General features: G+C 39.6%; 1 protein-coding gene across 1 annotated transcript in view; it reads right to left on the reverse strand.

Annotated features, from left to right (window-relative positions):
• The window catches only part of LOC120043684 (transmembrane protein FAM155B-like), a 50,980-nt gene extending 44,688 nt beyond the window's left edge, over positions 1 to 6,292 (reverse strand). The window contains exon 1 of the mRNA XM_038988238.1: positions 5,573 to 6,292. Within this exon, the coding sequence (XP_038844166.1) occupies positions 5,573 to 6,292 (720 nt within the window). The remainder of the gene's footprint in view (positions 1 to 5,572) is intronic.
• Between the last annotated feature and the right edge of the window lie 9,465 nt (positions 6,293 to 15,757).

Genomic DNA, 15,757 nt, shown 5'->3' on the forward strand with positions numbered 1-15,757 from the left:
TTCCTTTGCTATACATAAGTACATAAAAGAATGCTAAACTGGTTATACATTTACTTTAAAAAAAAATGCATATACACCCAAAACTTAAAAAAATGGGCTCTATGTATAACGATATGATTGACAATAAAGTATTTAAGGTGGGTGTCAAGTCAGGTAATATGTCTAATTCAAATCATAACTTTTGGAAAGCTTTGAGCTATACTACAATGATTTCAATCTACACAGACATTAGAACGGTGTAGGCTCAGTTTCTCAGACTCTGATTAAGCCTAGTGTAGCCCTCCTATTCATGGGTCAAATGTAGTTTTATTGCTTTTATAAAAAGTTGTCATAATCATATAATTTAAAAAGCAGACAATTGATAACAAGATGTGTATGTTACAATGGGAGTTAAGTTTGGATTAGAAACTCAGTGATGATAATGTATGTGGTGTCAGGGAGTAAAATGTGGAGTTAAGAGAACCCCAAATGTGTTTCTTGTGCACCTTGACAGTCTAGATACAACACTGAAAGCACAAGCTCACCACTGGCTAGTTCAACCGCATGCTCCAGGCCCAGTAGACGGACAGCAGTGAACAATAACTGGCACTTCAGTTTTGTAATTCCTTGGAATCGAATGCCATCTGAGGTTACAAGAAAGCTGGAGAACAAGGAGGGTCCAACTGGAAGGGAGAGACAAAGTTATTCACCTGATTGTAGATGAAATCCTTACAGTTTGTCCAGTAGCCAGAAAGATGGTGCTGACGTATCCTAACATGGTGACCAGACCGGACATGTCGCGTGCGTCGCAAAATAAATGTAGAAATCCATGTTATTCAATTATTGCACCCACACTGCTTGCGAGCGTTCCTATTTCTGAAGCAGATCGCGCTGCAAGTCCTGCCTCTCCCATCTCCTCATTGGTTTATAGAAGCAGGTACCCACGTGCCATCTCCTCATTGGTTATACCCACGTGGGTGATTGAAAGACAAACTGTTTTGCCGGTAGTCGTGGTAATACAATGAAAGTTTAGATGCGATCACCATATAAGTTAAATGATGAAAAGGCCTGGAAGGAGGAGAGATGACTAATAACGAGTCGGTTGGCCGTTTTATGTGTGGATTAATTGTTGGAGTAGAGGTCCTTGTGCATTTCAGGTAAAATAACTCAATGTTTATATCCCAGGACAAATTAGCTAGCAACAGCAGGCTAGCTAAATAGGACAAATTAACGTTAGCTAGCAAGTGCAAGCTAACTTGCCATACATGTTTAATGATTTTCGACCTGTCCCCAAATTAATGTCATTGCTTCAGAGTTTGTTTTGATATTTTAACCTGTGTGTCGTGATCGCATTTGGTGTGGGCGGGGCAAAATAAATGTATGCACGATAGCGCACACGCGCAGCCGGTTTGGGTTTCCGGTTTGGGCGAGCAAATGTGGGAGAATTGTGTCCTACTTCAAATCTCTCCCTCGTGAGTGGGGGAGCAAGATTGCCAAGACACTGTCAGGTACAGAAACTGTCAAAGAGAAGCCAGAAGCCAACCTACCTGGGTCTGTTTTGCTGCTACTTAACTTCGTTAAATGAAGAAGAGAACAAGATGTTCCTCAACGTTGATGAAACTTGCCTTTCATCGGAAATTGACTGTGCAAAGCTGCCAAGCACACCATGCATTGTTGTTTGTGGCAAGACATTTTCACTTTACATACCCAAGTTAAAATCAGCAGTTTTCCTACAGTGTATTATTTTGGAACCACAAGTTTTACTTTAGTACACTGAATAGTATTAAAAGTAATCATTATATAAACCTATTTATTTTATATTTTAGCATACTTATAATACAGGATTGGAAATAGGATTTTAATACACTTAAAATATATTCCTAATTTAAAACTAATAGCTTATTAAGTGTACCAAAATGGTATTTGTAATCTTGTATTAAAAGTATTGTGACCGGTCCTGCATAACAATAAAGCAGGACAAGTGGAAAAGGAACGAGACAAAAGGAACCAAGGGCAATTTAAAGTGTTTTCAATTAAATAAACAAGTCAACTTCTCTGACCATTAAGGGAAATAAAATAAACAGTAAACCAATATGCACTCTAAGGAACAAAAAAGAGACTTAACAGAAGCTATACTTATGAATAGGAGGAGAGGAGTCAGACTCCTGTCAGGGTGTTGTGAGGTATCGAAGCGACGAACATCATTAGGCACATGGTGTTGTAACTTTGACAACAAGCTTCTGGCTTACTGCATTGAATTGGTAGCTCTTTGAAAACTGTACTGGGCATCAGAGCTTGTTTTTTTAAACTCTTCCCATCTCTGCTTATTACTATTTGAATACTATATAGTGTTCTAATGTACAACTTGTGGTTCCAAAATAATACAAGTATACAGCTTTTTTTGCTTGGGTAACAATGTGTCAGACCTGTGTGGGTGTGTGTGAGGGAGATGGAATGGGAGTTTGAGGGAGAGGGATGGAGCAGGAACAAAAAAAAGAGGGAGATGAAGTGGGTGAGGTTGCAGGAGGTAATGACAGAGGTGGGTAAAGAGAGGGAGAGTTTGAATGGAAGATAGTGGTAAAACATTTCATCCCTTGTCTGTTATTACCATAGGGAGTTCTCCTCTGACTGCTGGAAACTTCATGGTTTCTGTGGACCAGATCGTCCTGAATGGCATTCTTACTTTCAATGATGCCCTGGTAATGACGTTTGTGGCATATTATCGCTTTAACATAAATTACCCCTCTGATCTGGCAGCAACATTGGAGTTCCCGCAGAGGTATAAATTAATCCCTTATTACCCACTACAATTTCATTTGAAGTGACTGACTGTATAGTTCTCCCAGGATTTCTTTGTAGCACTTGGGAAAGTGGCGTGTAACATTATATTGCGCACCTATTGCAATAGACATTACTTTCTTTGCAGACGTTACAACTAACTCTAGTCTGGTGTTGTCATCTAGGATGCCTTACTGTTAACTACAACTTTCAATTTCAAAACAGAACCACACAAGTCCCTTGTTGGCCAACAGAAATGTAGCATTTCAGGATACACTTTCTATGCACCCAATATACTTTCTGGTGAAAAAAACATTGTGAAACATCGTTTCACTGTTAACTGTATCAGACATTTTCTAATATTACATTGCAAACATCCTACATGTAGCCCCTTTAATTAGATACAAATGTACCTGCAAAAATCCATGTTAGTCAACGAATCTAATTTTTGTATTTGAAGGGGTAGAGGACCACTCCTAGTGATTTAAGAATGGCGGACACACTAGTATAGAATGGCATTTGTTATTTCATCCAACGCAGGTGCCTATTCAAGATCAACCCAGATAAGGGGTCCAAAGTGGAGAAGAACTCAAAGTGACATGCAATCAATCCAAAAATGATTTCCCTGATCTCAAACATTGCAGACTAAGGAGGGAGTGGCCTTGCACGCACACACACAGGCACTTAAATCCACCGACTGCAGCACACAGTCAAGAAACAGGCAGATGATAAAAAAAACACTTGACCAAAATGTTAGAACTGAATATTTTTACATTAGCATGTTGTAAGTTTCTTTTAAGTGAATGTTTGACACAATATATGTAAAGTTTGAGTTGAAGAAATGTTTTTGCACTTGGATCGACATACCTTGTCCTACACACATCTCCCCCCCATATAGTTGTGGGTTAGGACGACAGAATAATAACGTGACCTACATTTCAGAACCAAAATGTTTAAAAAAATGATATTTAAAAAATAAAATAAAAAATAAACAACCTTTAATTGAATTTCCTATGTTTGACATAGTAACTATCAAGTGTATAGTTCTAGAAATGTTTGTACACTGAGATTACCTGATACCCCTCTTAACACACCCTTCCCTTTACCCCTTTACCATGCCACTGCACACACACAGGTTAAGGTTTGAACGTGTATTGAATAACGTAATATACGTAAGATATATATAAATATATAAGGAAATCCCTGTGTAATGTCTTATTGTTTATTTGCTGGAGAATTCTTTATTTTCACAACCAATAATAGTTATATTGAGAGTAAGGTTTTTGTAATCAATTAAGGAGTCGTCTGTTTTTTAGCTGACCAATACTCAATTTTCACAACTGATGCCAGTTAAATCAAGAGTAGGTTTTTGTAATATGACAATTGTGTTTTTGTGTAACTTTGGCATCAATTAAGGAATTATTTAAGTTTTTTAGCTGACCAATTCTATTTTTCACAACTGATACCAGTTATATTGAAAGTAGGTTTAAGTAATATGACAATTCTGTGTTCTAGCTATATTTTGGCATCAATTCAGGAGTCATTTCTGGGTTTAAGTTGTCTAATTCTCTATTTTCACAACTGATAAATTGAGAGCAGTTTTTTGTAATTTTATGATTATAATCTGTGTTCTAACTATAATTTGTCATCAATTAAGGAGTTCTTTATTCTTTTTAGCTGGCCAATTCTTTATTTTCACAACCAATGCCAGCAAAAAAAAGATTACAGGTAAAAATAGGAGTTAATGTCGGAAAATTGCAGTAATATACTTTATTTGATGGAAAGTAATCACCGTTTTTATACAGATTATTTATGTACATTTTTAGTCTGTAGTTTTACAGTCTATTTCTGGCACCTGTGCTGCCAGACTTACTGTAAATTAATAGGATTTGAGATTATTTAAAAAATAATAACAGTGTAGGCTATCATGGCCCTATCAATACCAACCAGGTCAAAGAGTCTGACTGTGGTCCATAATGACTCAAATAGCCCTCACCACAGACAGCCCTGTGGTCCATAATAACTCATAAATACCCCTCACCACAGATAGCCCTGTGCTGCAAGGTAGTGGAACATCAAAGGCTCTGCCAGACCACTCAGGCAACCCGGAGAGGGCACAGAGGGGTGACATCAGAGCTCAACACACAGGTGGCAAGACGCCAGAGCTGAGAAGTGGCATGAAAAACAAAACACTATTAACATGTTTTTTGTTATAGAAGCACAAGGAAACATCTGCTATAGGTAGATGTTTGTGGGAGTCTTAGGCAACCATGAACCACTTATTCTGAATGCATACTAGCCTATTCATCAACTCAGTGTGAATAGTCACATTATTCATGCAGCACATTCATTGTTTCAAAATGGCAAACATTCATAAGAAGAGGTATTGTGTACATTATCTATGTAATAATTTAGTCACTTATGTGTGTGTAAATGTGTTTTCAAAACATTGTGTGTAGCCTACACATGCCAATGGAGACTTAGGAGCTTTTACCAGCCATACACTCTTAGAGAAAAAAGAGGTGCCATCTAGAACCTAAAAGGGTTCTTCGGCTGTCCCCATAGGAGAACCCTTTGAAGAATTTAAGAACCCTTTTGAGTTCCATGTAGAACCCTTTACACAAAGGGTTCTACATGGAATCCAAGAGTTCTACCTGGAACCAAAAAGGGTTGTCCTATGGGGACAGCCAAATAACCCTTTTTTCTAAGAGAGTAGCCTACTGGTCCCCTGCTGAAAATAAACTGCCATTATGAGGGAACATGCACACCTGGAGAACAGGTGTAGCCTATGACAGGAAGCACAAATTGATCTTACCTTACAGTCCTCTGTGTGGGATCGGACAGAATAATCCTCTGATAAATACTTGAGAAAGAAGAAGTCAAACTCCTCATATTTTTCCTGAGCGTGTTGGTCCAGCCTCATGTAAGCCTGGATACAGATGCTGCAGACATCCTCATCATCCCCACCACTGCTAAACAAATCCAAAACCATGTTCTGAAGACTGCAATTTAAACTGTCTGGGCTTGACATCCCCAACAGTAAATCGGAAATGGAGTAAGAATCACAAAAAGAGAGGCTAAAATTCCTAAAATAATCAAGTAACATCTGTGACGAGAACGTTGATGGAGTTGAGGACCCAAAGCCATTTTTTTGCCGATACAATGTGGTGCAGGCTGACTCCAGGTGAGTGTGGTGGCTTTGAGCATCAGTGCAATGAGGACCTGGAGCAGCGGATTTGGTCAAATTGCTTAGAAAAATACCACTTTTCCCCTCATTTAGAGCCGGATGGACCCCGTCAGTCGCGTTGATCCAGGTTTTGCGGTTGCTCCTATCCTTGGATCTCAGTTTAACTCCAGCACACAGCCAGAGGTGATTAGAGAGAAGGACAGTGAAAAATAATAGGGATGCCAAAGACATTCGCCATTTCTGTACCCTCTCGGAATCGGCACAGGGTTTGTCGTTTTGTTTGGGTGCACAACATATTTTTAACACGGCGTCATCTTCCCTTCGAAACATCCAAGCACCCCTGATCATATTTTTGGGGGTAGACAAAAGCGATCTCAGATGGCTTTTTCACCTTTGCAATATATCCCCCAAACAATGTCACCTACCTCGTTTGCAACATGGTGATGGGAAGCATTTTTTTCCAAGTTGTTGTGTCAAGAAATCAATCCAGCTCCAAACCCCGGAGTCTAATCCATTGCAAATAGATAACGTCCGGCATAATATTTCCTATACACCCAAAATTGTAACATGTTGTGAAATCCTACCGACACCCCCAGCACCGGTGCAGCATCACACAAGAAACGCATAGCACGTACAAAAACGAAATCTTTACTCTAGATCTGCCATTCTCAAACATGACAAGTCTTATATTTTCTTCCGTTTTTAGTGCAAAAAGCGACATTTGCCTCTCATTTTCTCCTTCCGTTTGACAGTCTAGTTTAATCTGTCGCCATCTTCGGTTTAGCACAGAAAACCTTCAGATTATTTAATTGAAGGGGGTGGAGCGCCTGCGCTATTGGTCGCCCCTGTGGTTCCACATCTCCTCTCACATTCCCATTAAAGGTCCAATGCAGCCGTTTTTATCTCAATAGAAAATACTTTCTGGGTAACAATTAAGTGCCTTACTGTGATTGTTTTTAAAATGGTAAAAAATAAACAAAAATAGCTTCTTAGCAAAGAGCAATTTCTCAAATAAGTATTTTGCTATGACAGTCTGTGAGTGTTCTGAGTGGGGAGGGGAAAACTGAAAACTAGCTGTTATTGGCAGAGGTTTGGAACTCTTTCTTATTGATCTATTAACTCATTTACCACCTGGTAATGTCACCAGGCAGGCTAAAACTCTATCCCACCAAAACAGGCTGGAATTATAGGCTGTCTTTTCAAACAGCTCTTACAGTAAAAGTGGATTATCATAATTTTCACAATTTCACAGAATTATTCCAACCTCATGGTGTGGAAATATATATAAAACGTTTTTGACTGCACTAGGCCTTTAACGCAAGCCCATTCATTCCCCAACTTTCATTCAATCCTTTCATTGGGCATCCTTACCCGAGGAGGAATTTAAGGAGAGAGATTAAACATTATTCATCTGGTTTGCAAGGTTTGCAAGAAAATATGAAATGTTATGTTACAAAATAATATTCCATGGTAAACAGATTTAGATTATGTTTCGAGTGTAGTAATAGTACAGGTTTTGAGTGTGGTAATTCTATACACCGAGAAAATGTGAGGTCACAGGATTTTTTCAAAATGTTTGTTAATTTTACACTATTTGATGATGTTTTCCAACATATTTTAAAGAAGAAGTGGTATGGATTGTCATCAAGTACTACTGTAGGCCTACTACTAATGCCTGACTAGGCAAATTATTACTACTACAGTTTATAACCATAATAACAATACTAAATATCATCATTAGCATCATCATCAATAATCACAATAATCCTAATCTCTATATATGGTTCTGCAATCTGCACATAAGAACAACAGTGGGGTCCAAAATGTTTGACACCCTTGATAAAATGAGCAAAACTGTCTCTATAAAATAAATAATTCAAATACGGAGCTAGATGGTATGCTCAAAAAAATTGGGAAATTATATTATTTTATAGTAATGGAATTGCTCCGAGAAAGAGATTTTGTTAAACAAGTAATATTTTTTTTCTCGAAAGGGTAGGGGTGAAAATGATTGATACCCCTGTTTTCAATACTCAATACTTTCAATACATTACCTTGCGAGGATAACGGCACTGAGCCTTTTTTGAAAATGTTTTATGAGTTTTATAACACATTGGGTGAAATCTTAGACCATTCCTTCATACAGAATCCTTCCAGATCCTTCAAGATAGCCTTCGTCTGCTCTTGTGGACTGCCCTCTTCAATTAAAAACACAGGTTTTTAATAGGTTTCAAGTCCGGAGACTGAGATGGCCATTACAAAACGTTGATTTTGAAGCCAATTACCAATTTCTTTGTAGATTTTGATATGTGCTTGTGGTTACTGTCTTGATGGAAGATCCACTTGCGGCCAAGTTTCAGTCTCCTGGGAGAGGCAACCAGGTTTTTGGCTAAAATATCCTGTTACTGAGTAAAGTTCATGATGCCGTTGACCTTAAAGGGCCCCAGGACCAGTGGAAGCAAAATAGCCTCCTCACATCAAACATCCACTACCATATTTTATAGTAGGTATGGGATTATTTTCTGCTCATGCGATCTCATTTGGACGCCAAACCCACCACTGGTGCGTGTTGACAATTAATAGCTCTATTTTCATGCCATCTGAACAAAGCTCCGGTTCCAATCCAAGTGCCAATGTTGTTTAGCAAACTCCAAGCGTTTATATTTGTTGGGTGTGACCTGAAAATATAACTAATTGGCCATGCACAACAGTGGTGGGTTTGGTGTCCAACCTTTTTGAGAAAAAACATGTATTACTCCTTGCAAAATGGCGACGACGGAGAAGGGCAACATCTTCCGAGTTCCAACCCGACCTAGCTTTTTTCGTGATTATGTTGACTTTTTTTGTACATAAAGTTCCTACTATTGTCACACATTCTGAATGTGAGCTCGTCAGATCAGGATGGTTCGTATGAGGCTAAAACTTACCAGGATGTTCGGGCGATATGTGCAAAATATCTAATTGCGATTTTTCAACCAAATATCGTGATTTGACTTGCAATATACTGTATACTGAACAAAAATATACACGCAACATGTAAAGTGTTGGTACCATCAGCTGAAATAAAAGATACCAGAAATGTTCCATATGCACAAAAAGCTTATTTCTCTCAAATTTTGTGCACAAATTTGTTTACATCCCTGTTAGTGAGCATTTTTCCTTTGCCAAGATAATCCATCCACCTGACAGATGTGGGATATTAAGAAGCTAATTAAACAGTATGATCATTACACAGGTGCGCCTTGTGCTGGGGACAATGAAAGGCCACTCTAAATGTGCAGTTTTGTCACACAACATAATGCCACAGATTTCTCAAGTTTTGAGGGAGCATTCCACTGGCATGCTGACTGCAGGAATATCCACCAAAGCTATTGCCAAAGAATGTAATGTTAATTTCTCTACCATAAGTTGCCTCCAATGTCTTTTTAGAGAACTTTGGCATTACGTCCAACCGGCCTTACAACCACAGAGCATGTGTAACCACGCCAGCACAGGACCTCAACATCCGGCTTCTTCACCTGCAGGATCGTCTGAGACCAGCCACCTGGACAGCTGATCAAACTGAGGAGTATTTCTGTCTGTAATAAAGCCCTTTTGTGGAGAAAGACTCATTCTGATTGGTTGGGCCTGGCTCCCCAGTGGGTGGGCATATGCCATCCAATGGCTGCGCTCCTGCCCAGTCATGTGAAATCCTAAGATTAAGACCTAATTTATTTATTTAATTTGACTGATTCCTTATATGAACTGTAACTCAGGAAAATCGTTGCATGTTGCGTTTATATTTTTGTTCAGTATACACTGTGTACAAAACATTATGAACACCTGCTCTTTCCATGACCTAGACTGACCAGGTGAATCCAGGTGAAAGTTATGTTATTGATGTAATTTGTTAAATCCACTTCAATCAGTGGAGGCAAAGGGGATTGTGTATGTGTATCATTCAAAGGGTGAATGGGCAAGACAAAAGCTTGAAGTGCCTTTGAACGAGGTATGCTAGTAGTTGTCAAGCACACCTGTTCGTGTCAAGCAGTGCAATGCTGCTGTTTTTCACTTTCAACAGTTTCCCAGGTGTATTAAGAATGGTCCACCACCCAAAGGACATCCAGACAACTTGACACAACTTTGGGAAGCATTGAAGTCAACATGGGCCGGCATCCCTGTGGAACACTTTCAACACCTTGTAGAGTCCATGCCCAGACGAATAGCAACCTGTATTAGAGCTAGCAACCTGTATTAGAGCTAGCGTTTGCATTGCCCTAGCTAGTGGCTCCCGAGTGGCGCAGCGGTCTAATGCACTGCATCTCAGTGCTAGAGGCGTCAATACAGACCCTGGCTCGATTACAGGCTGTATCACAACCAGCTGTGATTGGGAGTCCAATATGGCGACGCACAATTGGGCCAGCGTTGTCTGGGTTAGGGTTTGGCTGGGGTAGGCCGTCATTGTAAATAAGAATTTGTTCTTAACTGACTTGCCTAGTTAAATAAAGGTTAAATCAAATAAATACAAAAATAGTGCATTTAGCTAAAGGGCATTTAACTAGCCAGCTAGCGATTAGCTTTAGGCATATGCCAGGTTCCTTACACTAACTCGCTTTTTGAAAAAAGCAAGATAGACAAACTAATATTACAATAGCGAAAACATGTGGATTCATATTTAGAAGCAACGTGGAAAGCAGTATCGTTGTTGTTTTGGAAGAATCTGTTGAGTGCATGCTGAGAGAAACATGGATAGCGTGAAGGAACTGTCTGTATGTTGCCTGCCTGTTGAGTGACAGGGGTGGAGCTATGGAGCTAGATACCTTCCAAAAGGTTGCACGTACGTACGTTTAGGATCGTAAGAAAATCCATAAGTAAATTGTTAGGATCTTAAGAAAAGCCATGCGTGAAACATGAAACATAAATGTGACATTTCATCTGTGAACATACAAACACCGTGTTACGATTACGGACTAACATTTTAGGCTTGAACAAATGTTGTGTTGCAATTCTGACGTACAATACTACCCTTCAGAGTTTTTGGCAGTTTCATCTCACACACACAAAAAAATGTACACCAAACGGCCTGTGAGGAGTGCTACGAGAACAAGCATAACCGGAAAGAGGTATCCTGCACGTTTTCAAGTTAAAAGTCTCCATTCTCTATTACTCAGTTGAGTTTACTTCACATGTAGGTAGCTAATGTAATGGATTTGTTTGCCAGCGCAAGTCTAGATAGCACTAGCTGTATTATGCCTACAACAGTGAAGTTTCAGTCTGCTAGGTGTACAGTATATACAGCACGGGCATCCCCATGCATGCACCTTATGACTAATTCAATATTGCACCATCCCATTCTCTGGGCTCTGTCTGCAATCATAACCAGTAGTATCAACCAGGAATATTGAAACATAGAATAATAATAGATGTTTGTTGAATCTATGAATTATGTATAACCACTGGAGACTTTGCCACTCAAAATATATTTTTATAGAATATTTTGATATCACTCAAAATCTTGCCAAAGCATATTCTGTAGGGAGAGGTTAAATGTAGTCCAAGTCTGGCATAAGCCTATTCCCACACTATACAATAACTCTGTTGCAATGGTTTTTAGGTAGTCTCCATATAGGTTATTCCCTCCATCGTGACACTGCTGCCCAGTTGAAGAGCTTGTGATCTCCATGCAGCACCACAGCACCGTCGGAAAAGCACCCCTCAGCCTCAGAAGATGCCTTTCTGGAGACCGTATTATCTCCCAAGATAATTCTCTGTATATCACCCCTCAAGCCGATACCATGACAGCCCTCAAGGAATGTCAGCATATCGACTGTAGTACTTACGCTGCTAAAACACTCGACCACTGTTACTCCAAATCAATTTTAGCAAAAATGTGGGATGCATACCAGCAAAGCCACTACACAATACAACACAACACTAAACAATACATGAATTGCACTATAACGGTGACAAATGGTGCCCACAAACTGTTAGTGCCTACATACAGCAGAGTCCCAACAGCAGTCCCAACACCTTATCACTGCTACACCTGGCTTTCAGCTGAGCCTTGTCTGGCAGCGAAACAGTTAATTCAGCCTCATTTACTGCCTTTAAAAAAAACTAAGTTGATATGGTTGACTTGCTTAAACAAATGTGGTTTCTACTGACAGTTTAGATGTACAAACTATGGCTGAAGGGAACGATGAGCGGATAAGAGGCAATCCGTCATTTCGATTAAGACATTAATGAGCAAGCGACGATGGACGTAGTCAATATAACTATTTGTTCTGCACTTTTGAAATGTACAGCGACAGAACTCAGAACATGGGCCGTTCTTACAGTATTCTCCCTGTACACCACGTCAGAACCGTAGGATAAATAAAGGGGGCATATAAGCAGACATTGAAAGCTCTTACAATATTCAATGATTACATTTCTCTAAAACAGGTTATAGGCTACATGTGCACCACCAAGTCAGAACAGAAGGCAAAATTCAGAGGTGAAAATAGACCAAATGATTAGGGTGAGGCACATTGAATACTGTTTGGGTCTTTGCGTGTCAAAAAAGATACACATCAGATAACACTATTTGACGCGTTAAATAAGCTTTATAATTTGATATGTCAAATAACACAATTCTATTATAGAATGTTGTTTGTGCTGAATTCGCACGTGCAAGCTAAGCGCCACCACTACTATCAGTAGCACTGTCAAAGCTGTACAAAAAGTCTGCAAACATGCACACATCGGCCACGAACGATGTGTCAAAAGAGATACACAAAAGATATACTGTACATATAACGTGATTTGACGTTATTTTATCTGTAGCCAATGACCTTGAGCCTTCTTGGAAGGGCTCTTCTAACGTAACTCTACGGCAGGACCCAAAGGGCTTAAATGTTCGATGTCTACCTTTACTAAGGACTTAGACTTGACGTGACGGTGTGTCCCCATGAGTGACAGAACACTGAGGCAATCATGGCACAATGCTCCTATTTTCTGCTGGCTTGCCCAACCACCACAGAAAGCACTGAGCTAGGCTGAAACACCTGCATTTTGGAGCTGCCTTACTCAAGAAAACAAAAAAGAGACAATGTTTGTATGCGGCTTTATTAACTCAATGATATATATTTTTTTACATTGTTTGCAAACTGATATATGAGACGTATTAATGCCCAAAAAAACATGCAAAATAGGCAAGCCCACCCCACCAAAAAATACAAATTTGATTTATTTTATATTTTGCCAAAAATGGGGTGCTCGAAATAGGCTCTGCCCTGAATGACGGGTCACCACTGCTCCAACTTCCATACAAGGCATACAAGGCCCCCCCCATTTTGCTGAGTTTGAAAGTAGGCCTTGAAATACATCCACAGGTACACCTCCAATTGACTCAAATTATGTCAATTAGCCTACCAGAAGCTTCTAAAGCCATGACATAATTTTCTGGAATTTTCAAGCTGTTTAAAGGCACAGTCAACTTATTGTATGTAAACTTTATAAGTGAAATAATCTGTCTGTAAACAATTCTTGGAAAATGTACTTGTGTCATGTACAAAGTAGATGTCCTAACAGACTTGCCAAAACTATAGTTTGTTAACAAGAAATTTGTGGAGTGGTTAAAAAATTTGTTTTAAGTGTATGTAAACTTCCGACTTCAACTGTATCTGAGATACCTACTGCAGCCCTCATCCTCCACATACAACACCCGTTCTGCCAGTCACATTCTGTTAAAGGTCCTCAAAGCACACACATCTCTGGGTCGCTCCTCTTTACAGTTCGCTGCAACTAGCGACTGGAACAAGCTGCAAAAAACACTCAAACTGGACAATCATTCAAAGACTCAATCATGGACACTCTTACTGACAGTTGTGGCTGCTTCGCATGATATTGTTGTCTCTACCTTCTTGCCCTTTGTGCTGTTGTCTGTGCTCAATAATTTTGTACCATGTTTTGTGCTGCTACCATGTTCTGCTGCTGCCATGTTGTCATGTTGTGTTGCTACCATGCTGTGTTGTCATGTGTTGCTGCCATGCTATGTTGTTGTCTTGGGTCTCTCTTTATGTAGTGTTGTGGTGTCTCTCTTTATGTAGTGTTGTGGTGTCTCTCTTTATGTAGTGTTGTGGTGTCTCTCTTTATGTAGTGTTGTGGCAGGTCTCTCTTTATGTAGTGTTGTGGTGTCTCTCTTTATGTAGTGTTGTGGTGTCTCTCTTTATGTAGTGTTGTGGTGTCTCTCTTTATGTAGTGTTGTGGTGTCTCTCTTTATGTAGTGTTGTGTTGTCTCTCTTTATGTAGTGTTGTGGTGTCTCTCTTTATGTAGTGTTGTGGGGTCTCTCTTTATGTAGTGTTGTGGGGTCTCTCTTTATGTAGTGTTGTGGTGTCTCTCGTTATGTAGTGTTGTGGTGTCTCTCTTTATGTAGTGTTGTGGGGTCTCTCTTTATGTAGTGTTGTGGTGTCTCTCTTTATGTAGCGTGGTGGTGTCTCTCTTTATGTAGTGTTGTGGTGTCTCTCTTTATGTCCTGTTGTGGTGTCTCTCTTTATGTAGTGATGTGGTGTCTCTCTTTATGTAGTGTTGTGGTGTCTCTCTTTATGTAGTGTTGTGGTGTCTCTCTTTATGTAGTGATGTGGTGTCTCTCTTTATGTAGTGATGTGGTGTCTCTCTTTATGTAGTGTTGTGGTGTCTCTCTTTATGTAGTGTTGTGTTGTCTCTCTTTATGTAGTGTTGTGGTGTCTCTCTTTATGTAGTGATGTGGTGTCTCTCTTTATGTAGTGTTGTGGTGTCTCTCTTTATGTAGTGTTGTGTTGTCTCTCTTTATGTAGTGTGGTGGTGTCTCTCTTTATGTAGTGTTGTGGTGTCTCTCTTTATGTAGTGTTGTGGTGTCTCTCTTTATGTAGTGATGTGGTGTCTCTCTTTATGTAGTGACGTGGTGTCTCTCTTTATGTAGTGTTGTGGTGTCTCTCTTGTCGTGTGTTTTTTCCTATATTTTTAAAGAAATTAAAACATTTGAATCCCAGCCCCCTTCCCCGCACAAGGCCTTTTGCCTTGTAGATATTGGTGAGCATGTTAACATGGTCACTGAGAACTTAACATGGTCCACACACTCGCACAATTGTGAAGAGGGCACGACAACGCCTCCTGCTCATCAGGGGGCTGTTGTTGTTTGGACGAATCTGTTGAGTGCATGCTGAGAGAAACAGCCACAGCATGGAGGAACTGTCTGTGTGCCTTGGAGGAACTGTCACTACAGCCCCAATATAGCTCAGTATTTGATTTATTTATTTTATACAGTCATTTTTGCTCACCTTTATTAAGGGTGTCAATAATTTCGGACCCCACAGTACTGTATATCAAGCCTTATACTGTATTGTAAATTAATTAGTAAAGTCATCCTTAAGTCCACAAGAAAGTAAGCCCAAACCTTGATGGACAAATTAGATTGTTTTTGAATTGCAGGCAAAATGACTAGCTACATCAATGAATAAAATAAGAAAAATTCCAACCATTCTCTATAATTTGGTCTGTTTAAAGTCCAAAAGGTATCAAGTACCTACTTTAACTCATTGTGTTAGACATGTCCAAAAGGTATTGAGTACCTGTTTTTACTCATTGTTAGACTGATCCTGGGTTGCTGTACCATGTCACATGCACTAACAGAAGACATCTGCTTAAAATTCATATAATTTTCATATAATATATAAAGTAGATTTAACTCTGATTCACACTATAGGGCAAATCGAGCCAATCCATGCTGAGCTGAAGTGGGCTGGTCGAGGCTGGCCTGGTTACGCATACACCTTAGCTGCTGGAACTATGCTGGAAAGGACTCTTTAGGATCT

This window comes from Salvelinus namaycush, chromosome 3, assembly GCF_016432855.1.
Source record: "Salvelinus namaycush isolate Seneca chromosome 3, SaNama_1.0, whole genome shotgun sequence".
Taxonomy (NCBI): Eukaryota; Metazoa; Chordata; class Actinopteri; order Salmoniformes; family Salmonidae; genus Salvelinus; species Salvelinus namaycush.